The sequence below is a fragment of the Phaethon aethereus genome (assembly GCF_964289735.1).
Source record: "Phaethon aethereus genome assembly, chromosome: 6".
Taxonomy (NCBI): domain Eukaryota; kingdom Metazoa; phylum Chordata; class Aves; order Phaethontiformes; family Phaethontidae; genus Phaethon; species Phaethon aethereus.
The window spans coordinates 28,467,875-28,489,453 of NC_138580.1; the positions used below are offsets into that span (position 1 = coordinate 28,467,875).

Here is a 21,579-nt window from a genome sequence, read left to right on the forward strand (position 1 = left end):
AACCACCTTCTAAAAGAACTTCTCAAAGTGTGGTAAAAAAAAGAATTATGGCCTTCAGTCTAACTGAAGTGTAACTTCATTTTTATGAAATTCTTTAGGCAATGATTCATGGATATGACAGTCTATCACAGAAAAAAGCAAAATTATTTTCAGACCTTACACGACTTTTAAAAGGCCAATGGGTGAAAACTGTTTCACTGAGATTTGAAATCTAAGCAGAGAAAGCAATAATCAAAGTTTCTGCAGTTCTTTTCATCTGTTATAGAATCATAGAACAGTTTGGGTTGGAAGGGACCTTTAAAGGTCATCTAGTCCAACCCCCCTTGTGAGCAAGGACATCTTCAACTAGAGTAGGTTGTGCAGAGCCCCGTCCAACCTGACCTAGAATGTCTCCAGGGATGGGGCATCTACCACCTCTCTGCGCAACCTGTGCCAGTGTTTCACCACCATCGTTGTGAAAATTTTCTCTCTTATATCTAGTCTAAATCTACTCTCTTTTAGTTTAAAACTGTTATCCCCTGTTCTATTGCAACAGGGCCTGCTAAAAAGTTTGTTCCTAAAACATCTGTTGATCTCACGGTACTTAGACAGTAAAGTCCATAGGTAGGGAAAGTACTGTATAGATGTGGAAGTCACTAGCTATAAACCTAGATAGAAAATTTTTTCTTGGAAACAGGAAAGCTGGGTTATGATTCAAGTCACATTGTTGAGAAGAAACGATGAAGTCATTGCAAGCATAATCAATGTTTTGAAGGGGACAGCAATCTTTAAACATGAAAAGCACTAACATTAAAGCAACAAAGAAATTGGGGGCGGAGGGAAGTCCTCCATAAAAAAGTTAGCTTGCACTGATTCACTGTGTCACATTAGGCAGAAGTATAGTCCTCTGCGTGTTGTCCTAGTAGGAAATACCTGATGATTGCTAAAATATTAAGTGCTATGATTGTGCAAGCTGGCAGCACCAAAGAGCCTAAACTGCTCTACTGGATGATTACCTTTCCTCCCCCAATTCTTAAAGCAGAATGGATGGCAGTTTCAGATTGAATATATATTTTCCATCTGCTGAATAGTTGTTTTTGTTCATGCTGTTTGAGGTTAACTGTGCACGTACTAATCAAACCCACTACTTCCTTTCTCGTAAAACCAAAACAAAGCTTCATATTACTTTCAGGTACAGCATCTGGGATCAAAGCTATATATATACACACTGACTCTGTGTGGGTTCAAACATTTCAAAGATTCAGTATCCTGAAAGGTGTCATCTTTTTTCCAGTCCTGAGAGTTCCAGTTTGTCTTAAAGTCGGAAGGCATCAGCCACCTTCAGGCCCTTCAGCATCTGTCACAGCGCAGAAATGCTCTCAATATTGGTCACCGTGGGCTTTCTCTGCACAGCCACTGCCATTGCCGAAGGTGGGTAGATGAAGGAGGCAAGGTAGCTGGGGGTGTCTACATTTTCTCAGTTTCACATCTTTGCAGGAGGTGGTCTGGGTACAACAGGGAGAGGGAGATGACATGGGACCCCTCCATAGGACAGTCTGGGAACAAGGTCTTGGGGCACCGCAAGGTATCTGGAAAACCAGACATAGACTTTAGAGCAGTAGCATCTGTAGAGAGGCTGGGCAGGATTCAGAGTAGCTCAAGAAGGAAGAAAGATTTTGACAAACCGGGCCCTGTGAAATTGTTGGCAGCTGATAACGTGGATACAGAGGTTTGAATGGATGCAGAAATTCTGTTCCGAATTCTTGCATTGCGGAGCTGAAGAAGATAAGCTCTGCCCCAAAATGGACTGATATAAAATGAAATTGAACAAATAATACTGAGTTTTCACAGCTTATTAAAGCAGAAGTCAGTACCTGCCCATTGTGTAGTAGGATAGAGTACAGAAGTTGTAAAAAGCAGACAGTGGCCATGTACATGGTACACTAGTTTTCCTTTAAGATTTGTAATGATTTTTTTCAGTATTTTTATCAGGCTTTGCTGTCTTTTGCTATACTGGGGCTTGGGATATATACTGTTGCTTTACTGTGGCTTGGGAATAGCTGGTTAAAAATGAGGAGCAAAAAGATCAGAAACAAAAATAGGCAGACAGGTTTTCCATTCAGTTTTACTGTTACCCTAATGGTTCTGTTCCATGTTCCATACAGGATGTCAACTTGTTTGTTTCTAAATGTCAACATGCGTATTTCTACCAGGCAGAAATTGTGGTTTAAATGGCTAATTTTAAGTTCCAGATTTCAGCTTTACCATTTGAAGTTTATTTTTTTGCTTTCTTATGTAAATTAAAAAGTTTGTGTTGAGGGGAACTGAAGCATGTAGGTTCCATTACTCCAGTAAGTGGGCCAAATGAGCTACTATTTAAGCAACAAGTAATTGCCGAGATTTATAATATCATTCATAGTAATCAAGGCACTTCTTGAGCTTTTTAAAGTATATTAATGCAGTGCCTATGTGAATTGTGGTCTTGGAGTCCTTTTTTTGGAAGGATTTAGCAGCATTTCTAGGAATTACCCATGGATAATAGGAGGTGGTAGGACTCCATTCCTATTGTGCACGTTTCAAGTAAACCAGTGCAGATCATTTCTTGACACTTTGCTTACCGTCATGCTCTTTACTTCCTTGCAGTAATGGAAGTGACTCAACCAGCAATGGTGCTGGCCAACAGGCAAGGAGTCGCCAGCTTGGTGTGTAAATACAAGCACATTGGGAATGCAAAGGAAATTCGAGTGACTCTTCTTAAACAGACGGGGGACCGGTTCACTGAGATTTGTGCTTCAACCTACACAACGGAGTTTAAAATGTTCAGTGTGGAAGAGGTCATTCAGTGTCATGTTAACCCTAGCCGAAACAATGTGACCCTCACCCTCACTGGCCTGCAAGCTAATGATACTGGTCTTTATGTCTGCAAGATGGAGCGGATGTACCCTCCACCCTATTTTATGAACAAGGGAAATGGGACGCATCTCTATGTGATTGGTAAGCCAAGCAGCTTTACAGTACCATGATATTCCCAGGTTAAGGGGGTTGCTATTGGGTCTCAAAGGTCTTCAACATTCTGTTTGTAAGAAGTGAATCTGAACACTGATTCAAGTTCTGAGAATCATGATTAGCTCTTGTTCCTTTCAGGTCTCCCTACACACACCTAAAGCAGGCATATTCATAGCCCTGCAATGTATTTAGCAATGTATGGATGTTTGACAGCATAAGCAATATCGAATAGCGTATATGTATGTCTAGACAGTTAGATATGTAAGTGCAGAAACAGCAGAGAGTAAGGTGTATATTCTTCTACTGATAAAGTCTATTTTCATTGGAAGTTGAGTGGGCAGGGACTCAGAGCTCAATCCTGGTAGTATCCTGGAACAGCATATGCTAGTGAAAAGCAGTGTGGAGGCTGACTTATTGACCCTAGGGGCTTCCTTATGAGGCTTGTGTGTGACATGACTTGTGTGATATCATATGTTTTAGATCCAGAACCTTGTCCAGACCCTGCCATATATCTCTGGGTATTAGGAGCTGCTGCCTCAGGATTTTTTCTTTACAGTATCATCATCTCGGCCATTCTTGTGGGCAAAGCGGTAAGTCCCATCTACTCAGCCCCATCCTGCTAATTACTCCTTTGTGTAATGAGGACAAGGAGAAAGAAATGAGAACAGGGAAGAACACTGGGAACAAATGCACTGGGATGTGCCTTTTTACTGGTACAATGCTGTTAGAATAATGCAAAATAAGAGAACTTGCTGGAGTTGCCATTCAGATCTGTTTGTGGCTCATTTGTGTTGCCAGAGTACCAGAAAGCAGTCAGCTTACATCAGCTGGACTGAGCCTTGGCTTAGGTCCAGATGCTTAGAACAGGTTGGAGTCTTGGATGCTTAGAACAGGTTGGAGTCTTGGATGCTTCTGGGATCAAAGGCAACAGTCTTCGTGTGTACTCTGATTTCACAACTGATTCATACAAAATCCCAGAATTTGATTTTTCCTTTTCTCACCATTCACCTCTGTGCAAAGCAAATTTAAAGAGGCTTCCTCTTGTGATGGGGGGAATTGTAACTTACAGCATTTTTAACTTCACAGCTAGAAATGTCTGCACAAAGGCATGTGAGTTGTAAGCCTGGGATGCCTCTTTCCACAGGGTTCTGGAGTACTCATACTATTTTGGAAATAAACCTGATGCCAAAGCTTAAAACCAAACAGTATCCCTGTCCCGTATTTTTCAATCTGCCTTTGTCCCTAGAAGCTAAATGAAACTGTCCAGTGTGAACACTCCTAGTTTTGAACCAACACTGAACTCTGTGGCAGGAGCACCTTCAAAGGGCTAAATGAATTGCAGGACTCTGGTTTTTCCCTAAATGGCCCCTGTAGCTTCTGATTATCCCTCAAATGGTCTCAACGGATCTTCTACAAAGAGAGGTGACAGGGAAAGGGAAAGGTGTCTAGAGTACTTTCTACCTAGTGAAGGCAGAACATCCATCAGTTTTCTCTAAAATGTGCTGGTCAGTGATTATGCTGTGATCACTTGTTTATTTTGCTGTCTTCCCATATCTTTATAGATAAAGAGAAGACGATGTCTCACTACTGGGGTCTATGTGAAAATGCCATCTGAAAAGCTAGAGAAAAAAGTGATTCCATTCCACATCACTGTTAACTGAAACAAGGAAAGAGAGAAACCATTTCCTAGCTGGGATGGAGAGTCTGCTAATTCACCTAAGTTAAAGAAATAAAATTAATTGTCTTATTACAAAGGTGTATGGGAAGGAGAGAGAATATTCTTTGTAACTTCTATGGTTTGGAGGAGAATAAATAGTTTATGCATTAATATTTTGAGGTTAACCCTGTCACATAAAAATGGCTACATTAGGCCATTGATTCTTTGAGTTGTATTGTACCAATATGTAGTCTATATATATATAAAAAAATAGCATTAAGTGCTATTGCTGTTGCAGCTGAGCATCTTACTGTCAAATTTCACCATGTCTACTGATCAACTGAAATCCAAACACTATTACGACAGAGACTTGCGTGTCATTGCAAGGCTAATCCTATAGGTCTGGGGTGCAGAGGCAGAAGAGCACGCTAATGTACAAAGGAATGTTGACTTGTTTCCCTGCATTGCTATTTATTGGTCCCATTTCTGGCATTAGTGCTCTGCACTTCCACGGAGGCATCACTGTAGGCTGGCACTGATGACACTGCTGCTCTAAAAGCCTGATCTCAGTTCCTTTCATTGGCATTGTGTCCCAGCAGTGCGGTGCTGGAGTTAACATTGATGATATCTGAGTCGGTGCTGACAGCTCGGTTGGAGAGAAAGGCTCCCCAGCAGGAGCCCTCTAAGCTGTTGCTGGGAGGACGTTCCAGCTCTGCTGGGGCCTTGCGTTTTACAAATGCTAAATTAGCATCTATCCAAAAGGCAGAAGTATGTTGCTGTGTTTAACTGAGTCTATTTTCCATGAAAATGCTGACAGTGTAATCTTGTTTATTAGTTATGTACAATTCAATAAAAACCTTGAAGCTTTGCCCAAATTCAAGTTCATTTCTTATTCACCGTTCTCAGAAGAAACAGGAAGTGGCTACATGTTAGAAAGCAGCGATGACAAGATGAACCTTTCCCCTCTGACCCTGTGTTTTGCCCTTCTGAGGGAGCCTGTGTGCTCATGCCTACACTTAACTTTCTCAGCTCTCCTCCTCAGGGGCCACCATTAAAATCTGTCAAGTTTTCTATTTGTCTGTTACTACAATCTACATACTACGTATCACTACAGCTCTTAGAGCTGCTGTGATGTGGTTCAGAGATGCTACCAATCACTTTTCACTTCCAGCAAAGTTACTTGCAGAAGGTAGCTGTAACGACTTCAACAGCATCTCCTGTACATGTTTATACAAAAAGCTAGTCCTAGTTTCAAATCCTGTTTTCTTTGCACCTCTTTGACACTCTCACTCGCTAAATGCCAGCCGACACACAAAGCTGCTGGATCTTAAAACAGTTTCAGCATTCTTAGCTACTACCTACAACTTTGACTCTTCACTATCAAAATCTCACCTTGCAACCCAAAAACTTGGCAGCATGTATCTCTATTTCACAGCTGTGAATCCGTCTTCTTGGGTCCATAACTGTGAAGCCAAATTCCCAAACAGCCCTCTATGCCTTGTTCCTGCAGTGGCAGCAGCTCCCAGAACACCAAATCTCCTTGCTCTTTTGGTTCGCTTTTCCCCTTTCCCCTTTCATCTGGCACCACCTCCAACTGTACAAATAAACATTCACATTCTCAATTTGTCAGTGTTTGCAGGTGCTAACTGCTCTCTCAGTGTTGACCTACAATTGTAGTGCATTAAGTAAAAGTAGCATCTGTTGACATATCCTTTTTCTGAAGGCTTTTTAGTATTCTGATATCAGTCTGGGATTTTCCCCTAATTTTCCACTCACCTGGTGTTTTGGGGATAAAAAATGGTCAAAGATATCTGATGTCACTGCAAAATGACTGAATTTCTGCCTGTTCAAGTGAAACCTGCTCAAACAAATATGTTCCATGATTGGCAAAAATAGATTTGACCCACACACCCACTTGTATAAGCTGTAAAGTCTTCCAATAAATTTACCCTGTCAAAGCAAGAAAAATTATCTAGGGAAATTTTTTTCTACCACAGCAAGTAGTATCTCGGATATCTCCTAATCAGCTATCAACTGTTTCTTCTTTTTCTTTTCCTTGACAATTCCTATACGCTGGCACTAAGAACTTAGTTTTCTTAAGCAATCTAAAAGCATCTCAAGTAAATTATTTTCTAAGTTTATCTCTCCTGGGTGAAGAGATGCTTTGGACCTGTATCAACAACGTCATGACCTGTGGCCACAGCTGGCTGTGAATCTGTGTCACCATAGAACCTGTGTATATTCCAGTTCACCTTCATTTCTGGCAGCTAAGTTGACCATGGTTAGGCCTTCTGCATCCATCTGGACCAGCCCCTGTTAGTACACTAACATTTCCTTGAGTCATTCAGTCTGTAATGATCAGTGAAGAATTCTGCCCTGAATAAGCTGTAGGCTGCTAAATTACCTGAGTAGTGAAGGTTATGGGAGAGCAGAGCCACATATGGCAATAGCAGTACTTCGTGTTTGCTCCTGCACTTAAATAATTCCTGGTATGTTTATTAATTATCCTATTGGAAATCAGTTTGCTCAAAGACTCTGTCTGTTCTGAACTTCTCTTCACCCTCAGTAGCTACTTTTTCCAACCTTCTCTTATTTCTGCAGTGCTTAGTTTTCTCTTTCCTTACCACCACAGCTGCTGTCCCTGACCTAAACGTTATGTAAGTACACATTATCATTTTTGTTCTAAGCCAGGTTCCCCTTTCAAATTTTCTGGCAGGGTAATAGGTGCACTCAAACCAGCAGATGCAGCAGTGAAGACCAAAGTGGGATTTCAGTTCAGATTTTATTGACAATGATACTCTCATAATTTATATCTGACACTCCAGAGATGAGTGGAGCCTAAGCGCCCGCAGAGATGGTATTTATACCTATCTCCATATGGTCCAATACAGCAGCTAGCTCTGAAGAGTGCAGAGCCCAGACCCCGGGGAATTTTCATTCCCCTGATGCCCTATGCTGCCCTTCAGGACCTTGAGCTCTGTGCTTTTCCCTGATACTTGGAAAGCATCTTGTCATGATCAGCACTCAAAAAAAAATTGACATATGCAAGTCAGATATAGTTTTCCGTCAGATCACAGCAGTACCATTATGAAAGGTGCACACTCTAGGTCAGTGTACATCCCAGAAAATGCAAAAAAGAAGAAATCCTGACTCTTTTTGGGAAGAATGTGAAAAGGAAAGGTGAAAGGATTTGGTCTCAGAACTCTGCTTATTAGAACAGGGAGCTTAAAAACGTAGCTCAGTACCTTACCTGGACGGCCAAATACGGAGACCATACTGCTTGGTGAGGTTCAGGAAGAGCCTCTTTGGATGTGCCCTTTACCCAGCCAGGAGATATGTCATCCTGTTTGAAAAACAGAGATAGTGAGTTTCTGGCTGCATCTGGGTGGGCATATTTGTCTGCATCAAAGACAATGGCATATGCACACAGCACCCCCAAACCCCCAATGTTCTACTTTCATTTTCATCCACTTTTTTATGTATCTGAACTATTTTTCTCCTTGTCATTTGTAATTATCAGAGTCCTAACTGATACAGAAAAACATGTGACAAGAGTCTTCCACCTGGCTACTCTATGGGTAGGCAATGAGTCATTTTAGACTATCATTTTAGCATTAGACATTTTCCTGTGAAATATTCCAATTCCCCATTCTTTGGAGGAAGATGGGAATCTGAACTCACCACTCAGTCAGGCCTTGAGGTCTGTAGGGAAAATCCATTCATCCTGTTTTACACAAATTTTTACCAAATTTAAAAAAAGTAATCAAGGACCCCTAGGCTATGCAGGAGAAGACCTTTGTTGACCTATTCCTATCCTTCCTAACCTTCTGACCTTTGCTGAAGATTCCCCTGGGCCTAATTTCTTGTTTTTCAATAACCAACATTTGCATTGTCCAGGTAACTCCTAACTGGTTTGATGCTATTCTTTTCTGAGTACTGACTTCAAGCTTTGCAGCTCCAAAGAATATGTGTGTGAGGGGCTGAAGTGAGATTTGGAAGCAAAGTACATTGGAAGGTAAGATAAGACTGGCTTCTTCCTTTTGCTAGACAAAAGCTATTGCTGGGGAGTGAGCCCTGAAAAAACAACCAGAAAATGCATCAGTTTTCCCTGTGATGGGAACAGTCTGAACCGTGACTAAAGAGCTCTGCCTCTAGGAGAGGCATAAATAGGAATCAGATGATGTAGCCAAGAGCTATATAATGAAATCCAAACCAAAGAAGGCTGGTATATAGCAGATGTATATACATTACTAAAACCAATTTATTCTTGACATTTGTAAACTGCATGCTTGCTTGAACACATAAATGGTACTTTGAGCTAGCTTCTATCACAGCTAGGCTGTGGGGCCTCTACAGTCCCTAGGAGGGTCACATAGATTTAGAATACAGGCTTATGGCTGGGAGGAAGGTGTAGGGAAGAAGTGAAATTCAGAAAATTTTTGAGCTGCAGGGAATGAGGAAAGAATTACAAATACACAGCACCATACAGATTCCTGACCATCACTTGGGCATAATTATTCCTGTACTTCTATACACAGACATTCAGCACTTACATGACTTTGTTATAATTTTGTGTGAATGTTTTTTGTGACTGATAAAAGAACAGTATTATTTAAGGGTACTTTTATATTGTGTATCAAAGATGAATGGTGAGGAACTGTGGTATGTTTGAGCAAACAACAATTACTGACAGAAGATCTTAGTAACCATGGGAAGGGGGTGCAAAAATTGCCCCTGAAATCAGTTTAAAAATTATTGTTGTTTGCTAGAAGAGTTGCTAGAGTTCCTAGAGCAAGGAAGAGTTTGGGTAGAGGACAAAACTTCATTGGGAATCATAAATAATTCCGGCAGATGTGACATGGCAGGTGATTCCATGAAGTAGGAGATTATTAACTACTCAAATTTCAATATTTTTTCCCTTTTTAACTTTTAAAATGGAGATTTCTTTCTATTTCCATAGTCAGCTGTCTTAACCACAGTCATGGTTTTATATCTTAATTAATTTTTTTTTAGTGGTTATGAAGTTACAGTTGAACAAAAAGATCTCAGTTTCTTCACTGACAGTTTTTCTTCTTCTTTCTCTTCTGGCTGTTATTTTGAAAAAGTAGTACTTTACTTTAAAATTTTCGAATTTGATCTGCTTCATTTTCTGCCCTGCAGTGGGACGTTTCTACGCAACAACACTTCTATTCTGTTCAAACATCCACATGACACACATTAGGTCCCAAACTTTTCAAGTTACTTTTGTTCACAGGAGCAGCAACAGGCAAGCTTCCTGCAGCAGAAGCGGTAAGACAAAGGCATTTTTCAATATAAGTAAATTACAAATCAAGAATAAAAATATGCAGTCAAAATTAGGATTAAAGAATCTGGATGAATTCTTTTATAGCACAATATTTATAGGCATGCAATTTTCTTGCAAACATGCTATGTAGTACTTCTTTATTCACCAGTAGCATTGATAAAAAGAAAGCAAATCTTACTTATTAGTTACAATATAGCCAGTTCAGTAGTTAATGAAATATTGACTGTTCAAAATTAAAAATAATGTATTGATGGCTCTTTATGTTCATTACAAACCCTTTACACATAAGGCAGCCACTACAGTCATCTTTTGTATCATCCACAGTAGCTGTGCAGCTGCAGTTGCCTAGAGTTGTCCTGAAGAAGTGCAAAAAAATCATGTCACAATCCTGAGAAACCATGTATCAGGCAACCTTGACTAAAAAAAATCATTTTGAGATATGTTTCTTTTGTTGTTGGACCGCTTCTGGATTAGTTGGGGTTTTTTCAACAAAAAGCAAGACCTTGTTTTTAAGGAAAACGGAATTTCTCACATAATTACATGATTCCAATAGGTGGGTCTTTAAGAAGACCACCTCCTGTAACAGGATATATGATACAACTTGGAGAGCTTGAAAGACTGGGAGACACCTCGCTGGACTATGCTGTGTCATGGGTAGGGTTTATTGACATTCATGCTCTGCCCTATGATGCAGCAGCTTGTGTTGAAAGCTGGAACAAGCAGCAGGATGCTTTGTTCTTCCCAGCCAGGATCAGTGCCTGGGATGTGGGTTTTCTATGGGAAATGAACACTAATGTTTGGGCCGAGAGTTCTGAACGAAAAGATTGCCATTTACCTGAAAAATATAGGATTGTTGTATATGTAAAAATATATACACTGAGGAAATACTCCAGGTTTCTTTCAAAGTAGAAACTGAGTAGCCAGACCCCAAAGACTCTTAGAGTTCAGTACACACAGGCAATAAATTAATCTGGCTCTACATGAAATGGGTTATTGCTAACTTAGTACACCTTAGTCCTGCTTTTAGAGCTTCTGCTTGGGGATTTGCAGCTTCCTTGAACTAGCGATGAATGGGGCCAGCAGAAATATTGCTTACTTTTGTGCAAACTAGAAAGTCCGCCTCCAGAGTTTGAGGGGATTGGTATGTGCTAACTTCCAACAGTACTTTGTGCTGGGCACTGGCATCATCATAAACTATAAGAAATATCTCAAACTCCTTCCTTCCTGTGAAAATTCTCATTGAAAGTTGGTTTCTGTTGGCCTTCAGCCGTACTGCAGAGACCTCTCTTCTTGTGCTGGTGTGTGCGGAATCTGAGGTGTTTGAAGTTCTGTAGAAACCCCAATAAGACTTCTTTTCTTCTTGTATGTTTTCAGAGTCAGCTGCCTTACCTGTTAGACACAGTCTCTAGCTCCTGCTGTTGAAATCTTTTTACTTCATTTGAACCCAAACAAAATGAACAAATAGGTGATTAAAAATAGGCCTTCTCTTTGCCTGCACTAGAAACAGTGTTAGGTGGTACCATGGAAACACAAAACCTGCTCTAATTGATTTGCATCATACAGATTAAAAATTTAGATGCAATGAGCTAGACAAAAATTGTAGAAATACTTGGGGGGGAAACAAGAACCAAAAATAATCCACATTTGAAACTGTCACAAAACGTGGTATGTTAGCAGCACTTAATCAAGATCAGAAAGCAAAACAGTTCATTTCTGTGTAAGTTATCAAATCCTTCTGGTAAGTGACACTCAGGAAACATTCGATGGCTTCATAACTGGCTGGCAATGTTTTACATGCAGGAAAGATCGGTAGAACAGCAGTAATCAGCAGAATAAGTTGGTTTCATAGTTGAGCTTTGGTGAGGTGTTATATCGTGTGGGTAGCATTTATAAGAGCTCTCTCACTTTTAATTCTGTAGCAAAGATGACTGTCTGCTTCACAAATTAATAATATTTTCCTTTCTCTTACAATGCCAAACTAATTCATTATATTTTATTTTATGACTATTTGTCTAGTCTTCTTTTTATAGTACTCTCTCATTAAGATAGAACATCTTTTAAGCTCTTTTCTGTCTTCATCGCTCTGCAATAATATAATGCCATTATAATAATTTTACCAATAGGTTCTAAACTCATGTTACTCCACCTCAGGCGCATATTCGGTGTAAAAATTCTTCACATTAACATCATCATTTATCCTGTAGTTTTCAGATTAACTTCCATTATTGTTTCTCATGTTTTTACTTCGTATTTTATGATTAAGAAACACCAGGCTTCCATACACTTTTATCAAATAGGGCAATTGTTCTGCTACCACTGATCACAACGAAGTTGTGGTTCTTTCATGGGAGTGGACAAAGTTCCTTCACTCAGGTTTCAGATGCTTCAGCTGGAAATGGACCTTAAGCATTTGCTTTATGGTTCCTGAAGTAGAGCAGTCACAATGCTAAGTGTGGACATGTGTTTCCTTTCTTCTCTTTTGCTTTTCAATGCTGGATGCTCCATAGGACCAGCTTGCTAGTGTCTCATCCAACAAATATAAATAGGAGGGGACGCAGGCTATGTCTTATTCAGTAGGTGGATGACATGCAGAGCAGGGTAACAATCTGCATGGCACCTGAATGAAAGTCAGGCTGCAATAGTAAGAGTCTGGAGGAAGTGAGAGGACGTCAGCCTGTCTGCATATAGCATGAATGTCATCTCTAAATGTGACATCTTTTTAAATGATTCTTCCCAAAAAAGTCGGTTTAGATTTGGCAACATGGATGCTTTTGGTGTTACTTTCCAACATGCAGAACATGAAATATTCAGCACCTAGGTCTGCTCTAGATAGAAGAAGTATTTGAATTTAATATAGAATCATAGAATCATAGAATGATAGAATAGTTTGGGTTGGAAGGGACCTTTAGAGGTCATCTAGTCCAACCCCCTTGCAGTGAGCAGGGACATCTTCAACTAGAGCAGGTTGCTTAGAGCCCCATCCAACATGACCTGGAATGTTTCCAGGGATGGGGCATCTACCACCTCTCTGGGCAACCTGTGCCAGTGTTTCACCACCCTCATTGTGAAAAAATTCTTCCTTATGTCTAGTCTAAATCTGCCCTCTTTTAGTTTAAAACTATTACTCCTTGCCCTATCACAACAGGCCCTACTAAAAAGTCTGTCCTCATCTTTCTTATAAGTCCCCTTTAAGTATTGGAAGGCTGCAATAAAGTATCCCCAGAGCCTTCTCTTCTCCAGGCTGAACAACCCCAACTCTCTCAGCCTGTCCTCATAAGAGAGGTGTTCCATCCCTCTGAGCATTTTTGTGGCCCTTCTCTGGACCCGCTCCAACAAGTCCATGTCTTATATATACTCACAATAAAACACAAAATCTTACTCATTGTACAATAGTAACAATAGAGCAAAGTTCAGTGAAATGTTTAAGTGTCGCAGAAAGCTGTCCCTGCAACAGAACTGGAAGAGCAGAAACTGGAAATAACTTGTTGTATATGAAGCAGGTAGTGTAGGAAAATAGAATGAGGATTTAAATCTATTAAACATATACAGTGAAATATAGTAATATAGAACTATGCATATGAATTATGCATAGCTCTATATTAAGCATGCCTGAAGGCTTCCCATGCTACCTAAACCCACACTTTATTATAATAAAACTCTTGAAAAAAACTGTGATTTATTCAGAAATACATTGTCTTGACTGCATTCTGAAATAAAACCTATAAATGATCTGAAAAATGAAGTGTTGCCGATTTCTGTCTAGTTGCTAGAAAATATTTCCATGTTTTGCTGAAATGCTGTTTTCAGTTCTTTCAACATGAAACTAATGCTCTGATGATATGTAATCACTAGACATACCATGGCATTTTTGTAATTGTAACATGTTTAAAGAGGATACCCCATCAAAATCTCAAATCAAGACATTTTACAAGTCATGCAGAGTTCTCTTTCGTTCCTGCCCTAATTTGTTCACTTGGGTATGCATGAGTACATGGCTGCCACTTTCCAGTCGTGGGTGAGTTGGTCCTATTAGTCACCTTCACATAATTAGAATTGGCCAGAAAGTTCATACAGAGAATGCTCATTTGTTTAAAAAACAGTGCGTGTGTGTGCACGGGCATGCATGCATGTAGCAATTAAACCATTTTTGGCAAAACTTTCCTTGGGCCAAAGTTAGACTTTCTGTTCAGTGCCAGAGACAGGAATGAGAAGAGCCACTTGCCCAAAGACTGGGGTATTCAGATGGGAAGTGGGTGGGAGTGTTGATCTGCTGGAGGGTAGGAGGGCTCTGCAGAGGGATCTGGACAGGCTGGATCGATGGGCAGAGGCCAACTGTATGAGGTTTAATAAGGCCAAGTGCAGGGTCCTGCACTTTGGCCACAACAACCCCATGCAGCGCTACAGGCTTGGGGAGGAGTGGCTGGAGAGTTGCCCGGCGGAAAGGGACCTGGGGGTGCTGGTTGACAGCCGGCTGAACATGAGCCGGCAGTGTGCCCAGGTGGCCAAGAAGGCAAACAGCGTCCTGGCCTGTATCAGGAACAGTGTGGCCAGCAGGAGTAGGGAAGTGATGGTGCCGCTGTACTCGGCACTGGTGAGGCCGCACCTTGAATCCTGTGTTCAGTTTTGGGCCCCTCCCTACAAGAAGGATGTTGAGGTGCTGGAGCGTGTCCAGAGAAGGGCAACGAAGCTCGTGAGGGGGCTGGAGCACAAGTCTTACGAGGAGCGGCTGAGAGACCTGGGGTTGTTTAGTCTGGAGAAGAGGAGGCTGAGGGGAGACCTTATCGCTCTCTACAACTACCTGAAAGGGGGTTGTGGCGACGAGGGTGTTGGTCTCTTCTCCCAAGTAACCAGCGATAGGACGAGAGGAAATGACCTCAAGTTGCGCCAGGGGAGGTTTAGATTGGATATTAGGAAAAATTTCTTCACTGAGAGGGTGGTCAGGCATTGGAACAGGCTGCCCAGGGAGGTGGTGGAGTCGCCATCTCTGGAAGTGTTCAAAAAATGTGTGTATATGGCACTTCAGGACATTGTTTAGGGAATATGGTGGTGCTGGATTAATGGTTGGACTTGATGATCTTGAAGGTCCTTTCCAACCTAGTGATTCTGTGATTCTGTGAAGTGAGAGACACAGATTGCTGCTGCCCGACCCCACATCAAAGGCAGGAATGTGCCTAGACCACTGACCATCCTTGGAGAATGCTCACTCTCTCTGCACTTTCACTGGAAAACTTTCAAGGTTGGCAGGCCTTCCTTATTTTTACTGAAAATCTGTGAAAGAGTGCAATTTTTAACTAATACAGATTGGGAAATTCTTATCTTGAAACTGTGCAAGTCTAATAGCAAACATTGTCATGATTTATTTATTTGTTGTATTAAAGCTTTTGAGATTGCTAAAGAGGGGATGCTATTAACAATACTGTCCTGTTACAGCACGGATCAGCAGCAGATTTAGTGATGACTACTGTGAATCTATGTCTTGCAACAGAACTAGGAATCATTGTTTTCAACAATTTTGAGACACTTAAACATCCCTTACTCAGTAGCTTTTTATGACAGAAGAAACTGACTGTATAAGGTTCAAACCCAATTAAGCATCATTCTTGTGCAAGAAAAAATTCTTTTCTGATCTGAAAAACTCATATCACCCACTTAGGTGCTGCTACCTACCAAGGATTGGTCTTCTGAATCCATTTCCAGCTGGGGTCTTATCTACACTGGTAATATTGTGTTTAATTTTTATTTTCCCTTTCCAAGTAAGTAAAAGTCACACACATACTGCAGTCAAGCATCTTATTTGTACTGTCGGTAGGTATTTAAGCATGAGAAATCATAGCTCATCTTTTTGAAACCGACAAACTACATAGCAGACTGTGCCTTGGCTCTGAGCCCTGCTACAGCTAACTTGCTCTGGGACAGAGATTTCCAACAGCAAGACAGGCTGTACATATGTATTCATTGTCACCAAAGCAGTCTGTACTAGACCCATATTATAGAGACTTTTTAATTAAAAGAAAAGGTTGTCTCCTACACTTTTTAATTTAGTCTGGGCCTGACAGGCTACTGTATGGCCACATTTCTGAGTGACTTCACAGATAGCTGCTGTTGCAAAATGGATCTCTAGCATTTTTTTCATGGTAAGTTTCTATCTCTTCCTTCCACAGACACAAAATAAGACAGTCACTGTTAACTCACCGGCTGCGGGAATACCAAAAGACACTCAGTTCTGTGGTTAGACAACACAGCAGCAGCAACTCTTTATTGTATATGTGGTAGTATTATTATTTGGAATGACCAAGAAGACTACAATATAAAGGATGAGTCAGGATCAGATCTAAAACTTATACAGAGGTATCACAGAGAATGTGAGAATGCCACAATCCAGACTGCCTGGAACAAAGGCATGGAGAATCATGGGATTGGGATGGTTGAGGTGGAAAGGCACTTCTGGAGATTGTCTGGTCCAACCCCATTGCTCAAAGCAGGGTCAGCTGCTGTGCCAGTGTTTTACTACCTGCAATAAAAAAGTTTTCTTATGTTTAAACGGAATTTCTTATATTGCTGCTTCTCCCATTGCTGGGTGCCACTAAGAAAAGTCTGTCCTCTTTACAACCTCCATCAGGTATTTATGCACACTAATAAGATGCTTCCTGAGCATTCCCTTCTTGATGCTAAACAGTCCCCGCCTCTGTGAAATCAGGAATGGCCCTTGCTTGACTTGGATTTGTAATTAGCCAGTTAACCTGCTAGGAGGCAAGACATTACTCACTTTAAGCACACAGTCTGCAGGCTGCTCACAGAGTTCTGTGACAATTTTTTTCAAGGCTGCTTGCTTCCTTTCCTGAGCACATCTGACTGCTCCCACCACCAACGGGGCTGCAGGAGCCTCTGTTACATGGGCGAACTGCCTGGCCTGCAATGGAAATAGCAGGTCAGCCAGAAAACCTGCAGTTGTTGACCTACACAATCACTCCAAAGTAGCACCTTTTTCCCATAAAGCACTAAGCTCACCTAAAAGGCATTACAATCCTATGAGCTTCAAACAATATGCAGGATATTGCCCTTCTTAGGCTTTGATGTTATTTATCAAACCAAATTACAATTTGCTATCATCGTCAGCAACAATGAGAACCTAAGAACATAACTGAGCCCGCAGTTGGTCAGACAAATGTTGCGCTCCACCCACTGTCCACTTTCAAACAGTGACCAAGAGCAGATGTCAGGGAAGAATATAAAACTAAGGAAAGTATGCTATGAAACCTTCGTAAAATACTGTCCCAGCCCTCCCACACCAGCAGCTCAGGAACTTTGAAGGGTGATGTCTTTGTATTTAACAGCCCTGAGGGATTCCTCTTCCATGGATTTATCCTGTAACTTTTGGAAACCCTGTGGACTTTGAGTCCAAGTAAACAGGGATGATCAGTAAATCAGTAAATCAGGATGATCTCTGTATTATAGAAGAAATGGAAGAACTTGAAAAAACTCAAATAGTCTTGCAAACAGCAGAAAAACCTAGATAGACAAAAAGTGATACCTGAGGTAGTTTTCAAAGCTTGGAAACAATGAAATGTTTCTTTTCATAGTGGAAAAATAGTTATGTTTCCATATCAGCTAGAATCATTTGTAGCTGTATTATATAAAGCTAATAAAAAAATCACCACTTGCTCCTCTGTAAACCACTAACACTAATCACCTAGTTACGAAAACGTAACTAGAAGGAAAGATGCAAATGGCCAAATTAATTTTTTCCCCTTCAACTATGTTTTTTCTTCAAGAAAAAGAGGCACCAAAACAGTCCATCACGCAAGCATTACAGAGCCCTCACTGATGTCACTAGAAAACATAGTGTAACCACAGCAACCCGATGAGAAGTGGTATGACTGGCATGACTCTTTTTTGTTACAGCTTTTTTCTTACCTAGCACAGAAGGAAAGAAGCCAACAGCCTGCAGAGCTAAATGCCCAAATCAATATAACATGAATCAATTACTTGGTAACTAAAGAATGCTGTATTGTTGATTGCATGAGCAGTAAGACACCTAGCGTAAGAAGCAATATGTTTGTACACTCCCCATCATACTGTGAACACCAACAAAACAAAGAGTGCTTAAAAATTCCTGGGCCAAAACAGGCACCCCCTAACATCAGGCACAGAGATACGTCTTTAAAAAGATCTGGGATAACTAATGGGAATATAATCCCATCCAACAGCACCTTTGAAGAGGTACACAGCAGCACCTGAAGGGCCACTTTTGTCAAAGGGAGGATAGTTCAGCTAACAAAAACAAGCATCAGCTGTGATGCTGATGTCTGCGGTATGTACTGAACACAACTTCATTGCTAATGGCTTCCCAATGGCAATACCTTGCCTCTGCGGCTGACGCAGTATAGCAGACAGACAAGGGATAAAGAATTCTAGCAACTAAACACGGCAAGCAGCAAGAAGAGTTGACTTTGAATGAAAGAGAGAGAGGACATATGTGTGTGACTTTTCAGTGGTCAACGGAAACAACGGAATGAGCAGCTGATCTATAAACAAATCTATGGAGAGAAAACTGAGATTTATCACACCATATTTTCCAGGGCTATCTGGTGACACATAGCTCCATTCCTGGCCTGGCAACAAACCAAGGCAGCTCCCAGACAGAAGGGGATTCCTGAGGTTATTCCAAGGAATTCTGAAGTTAGGCTTGGGAACAGTGCTATGATTAGCCCCTGACACTAATGTAACATTAATGTTTAGCAGCACTATCAACACAGTGAGAACAGAGAAACACCAACTTTCACCTTTTCTGATAGTCATCTAAACAATTCATGAGAGTGTAAACATAAGGGCTGGCTGCAACAGATCAGAACAAAAAAACTGTAGGTCAAGTATCTTGCTTCCCAGATAAGTATCCAACAGTGGGTGCTTAGTAAGGAATGTAACAAGAGGAAAAGCATATGGTAATGCTATCCTGAAAGACTCTCATAATCTATAAAAATTTGCAGGTTGAGGACTTTTCTTGGGTTGATGTCTTTGTAACTCAGCTAAGGCCACAGAAAATCCAGAATTCTGTAGTATCTATACAAACAATATGGACACCTCTATTTCCCCAGCTTCACTACACTGCAGCAGGCTCCAGCAGGCTGCTTGACTTCTCCTCTAGATACAGGTGTGCTTTGCTGTGGCTCAGTCAGAATTGCATGAGGCTACAGACCCAAAACTAAAGGAGCACTTTGGCTAGGACAAAAAAAGCGCCCTGAGCAAACATTCACTTTTAATGACCAGCAACCACAGAGCTGAGATCAAAGAGACCAAGGGTGAAAAGCCTGTTCTTCAAAGTTTGCCAGCAGTCAGTCATGGGCAAGCAGGGAGTTGCACATTCCTACACGATGTGTATACATCTGCCTGGGCCAACTTAACAGCAGCTGGGAACTGCTTAGGCTGAGCAGACTTACTGAGGTTTTATTCTCAGAACAAGGGTATATTAGCTACTGCAGAGCTTGCCTGAATGTAACCAGATACTTCCTGCATTCAGGCTTGCTCTGTGATCCAGTTAAGAGCTAGTTTGAGTATGTTTCCCCTGAAGTGTAGAGAGTGCACACTAGTGACACAGAAGGACAACTAATGGAGATGGGAGCTGGGCAGCTGCAGAGCTAGTTGCTTTTGCTGTGAGTGCTGTGTCTGAGTCCTATTAACTTTTGTAACTTGCATGCACTGCAGTTTCTTCTGGTTGCACTCTCAGGGTGAAGGCCCTGATAATCAAGCTGATTTGACATGGTAATGTGTGGCTCTAGAGGGCCCTCAAAATGAGGAAGAATGTTGTATCTTGAAGGTCCAGCTTCAGCAATTAAGAAGCTCTGCAACTAATTCTTATGAAGTAGCTGTGCCTGTTTCCCAGGAGCATGGAGGTGCATGGAGGCTGGGTACTTCAGTGAAGAAACCTGGACTCTTTACATGACAAAGGCCAATTCACCAGAATATCCTATGATGACCTGTAATGTGATCAATGTGGTTAAAGTGATGTTTTAGACTAGTCATTTCAGTAACTTATGTTCTCTAGAGAATATAGATAACTGATTTCTATTTTTTGGTCATTGCCATTCTAATTTTGACTGCAAATTCTTTTCTGTGTGGTGACAGCATCCAAGCTGGCTGCAAGAGAGGTGCCTAGAGCCCTCCCTTACAGTGAGCTCCTGAAGAACACCAAAGGCTTTTAAGCTATGCTTCTCTGGATTAAAAGTAGCCTGGGACAAATAGCAAACACATCAGAAGTGTTTATAGACAACTCCCATCCTGTTCGTCTCCTGCATTCTTGCAGGCAGGTATTTGATCCCAGGCTTAATGTTGGTTAACTCAGTGACTTTCTGAGTGGCAGCAAACTCTGCCTGGCCTCTGGGGAGTTCCTTCAGCATCCCTGGAGGTATGGCTGTCCTCCTTTGCTCTTCACTATAATGTCTCCAAGTCTGCATGAGCCACACACTTGCAGTTCCTTGCTGTGATCCCCTGGTGTTTCGCATCCAACAGTCCCTTCAGCTGTCCCTCAGCCACAACATATTCAGCTGCTTGCACAGGGATGAAACAACCTTTGCACCCTGCAGGGGTTTCCAGCCAAGCCACCCTTCCTGGAGGATGGCAGTCCAACAGCTGATCAGAGGCACCATCCACCCCAAAAGCTTACACAGGGGCTGAGTCTTCCCTCCACATAGGCAGGGCAGACTCCTGCCCAGAACTGCCCTGGGCACCACAGTGTAAGTGCTCTGCTTGTGCTACAGACTCGGGGTCTGCTGAGCAGATCGGAGAAGATGATGCCTTTGATCACTGGAGTCTCTGTGTGGCTGTGGGGAACTGTTTCTGGCCAGGATCCAGAACTCACGGTTTCTGACACAGAACTCATTTTGCTCTTTCTTTTGTATTCTGGGCTTTGTATCAACGCCAGGATAAGGTATTAGCGTGATCCTTCTCCTCAGTTGCTTGAGGATGTGATGAAATCTGTGCCTTTATGTGAGAATTTTGTCCTCTTTTTCAAATGTAACACATGCAGGCCAGTACCACATACTTCCTTTAACGTGTTTTGCATGATAGTTGTTTCCAGATTATATGGCCACACAAGCTTTTCTGATCATGAGTAAGTGTATGTTTTATCTTATCAATTAACTGCTCTGATTTCAACAGGTTCATCAATATAACTTGACTCAGTAAATTGTTACTGATCATGTAGTAAGCGGGCACCTTCCAACCTGAAGCCTCTCTGCTCTGGATGTGGGTAATCACAATTTTACTAATAAGCCAACCTGGGCTTTGGCTGGAACCAGCAATCCTGACCCAATCCTCTGAGGAGAGGCTGCTAATAATCAGTGACACGAACAAAGAAGTGACTCAAACTCCTTTGCCTCTTGGTCTTTCCTGGCCTGCCGGAAGCATTGTTTTTACAGCTTGTTCTTTGTCATCAAATTGGCAAGCACAGGCTAATCATGTTCAAATGCCTACACAGAAGACCAAACCTCCCATTCTCAGCTATGACACTTTCAAAACCTCCTGAGCCCTAAGAAACCTGCTCTGTCCCTCCACGTGCAGGCATCAGAGATGGAAACGCTGCATTGGTTTCTCTGCTGTGCAGGTTTCAGAATTTCTTTCCGATGAAAAAAGCCCC

At 41.5% G+C, this 21,579-nt stretch overlaps 1 protein-coding gene across 1 annotated transcript; it reads left to right on the forward strand.

Annotated features, from left to right (window-relative positions):
* Positions 1-1,352: 1,352 nt before the first annotated feature.
* On the forward strand, positions 1,353-4,646 carry CTLA4 (cytotoxic T-lymphocyte associated protein 4; the record flags this gene model as incomplete). The annotated part of the gene is made up of 4 exons (XM_082001202.1): positions 1,353-1,410; positions 2,623-2,973; positions 3,466-3,575; positions 4,548-4,646. 4 exons carry the CDS (start codon positions 1,353-1,355, stop codon positions 4,644-4,646), a joined length of 618 nt encoding a protein of 205 aa, XP_081857328.1.
* Positions 4,647-21,579: the final 16,933 nt, after the last annotated feature.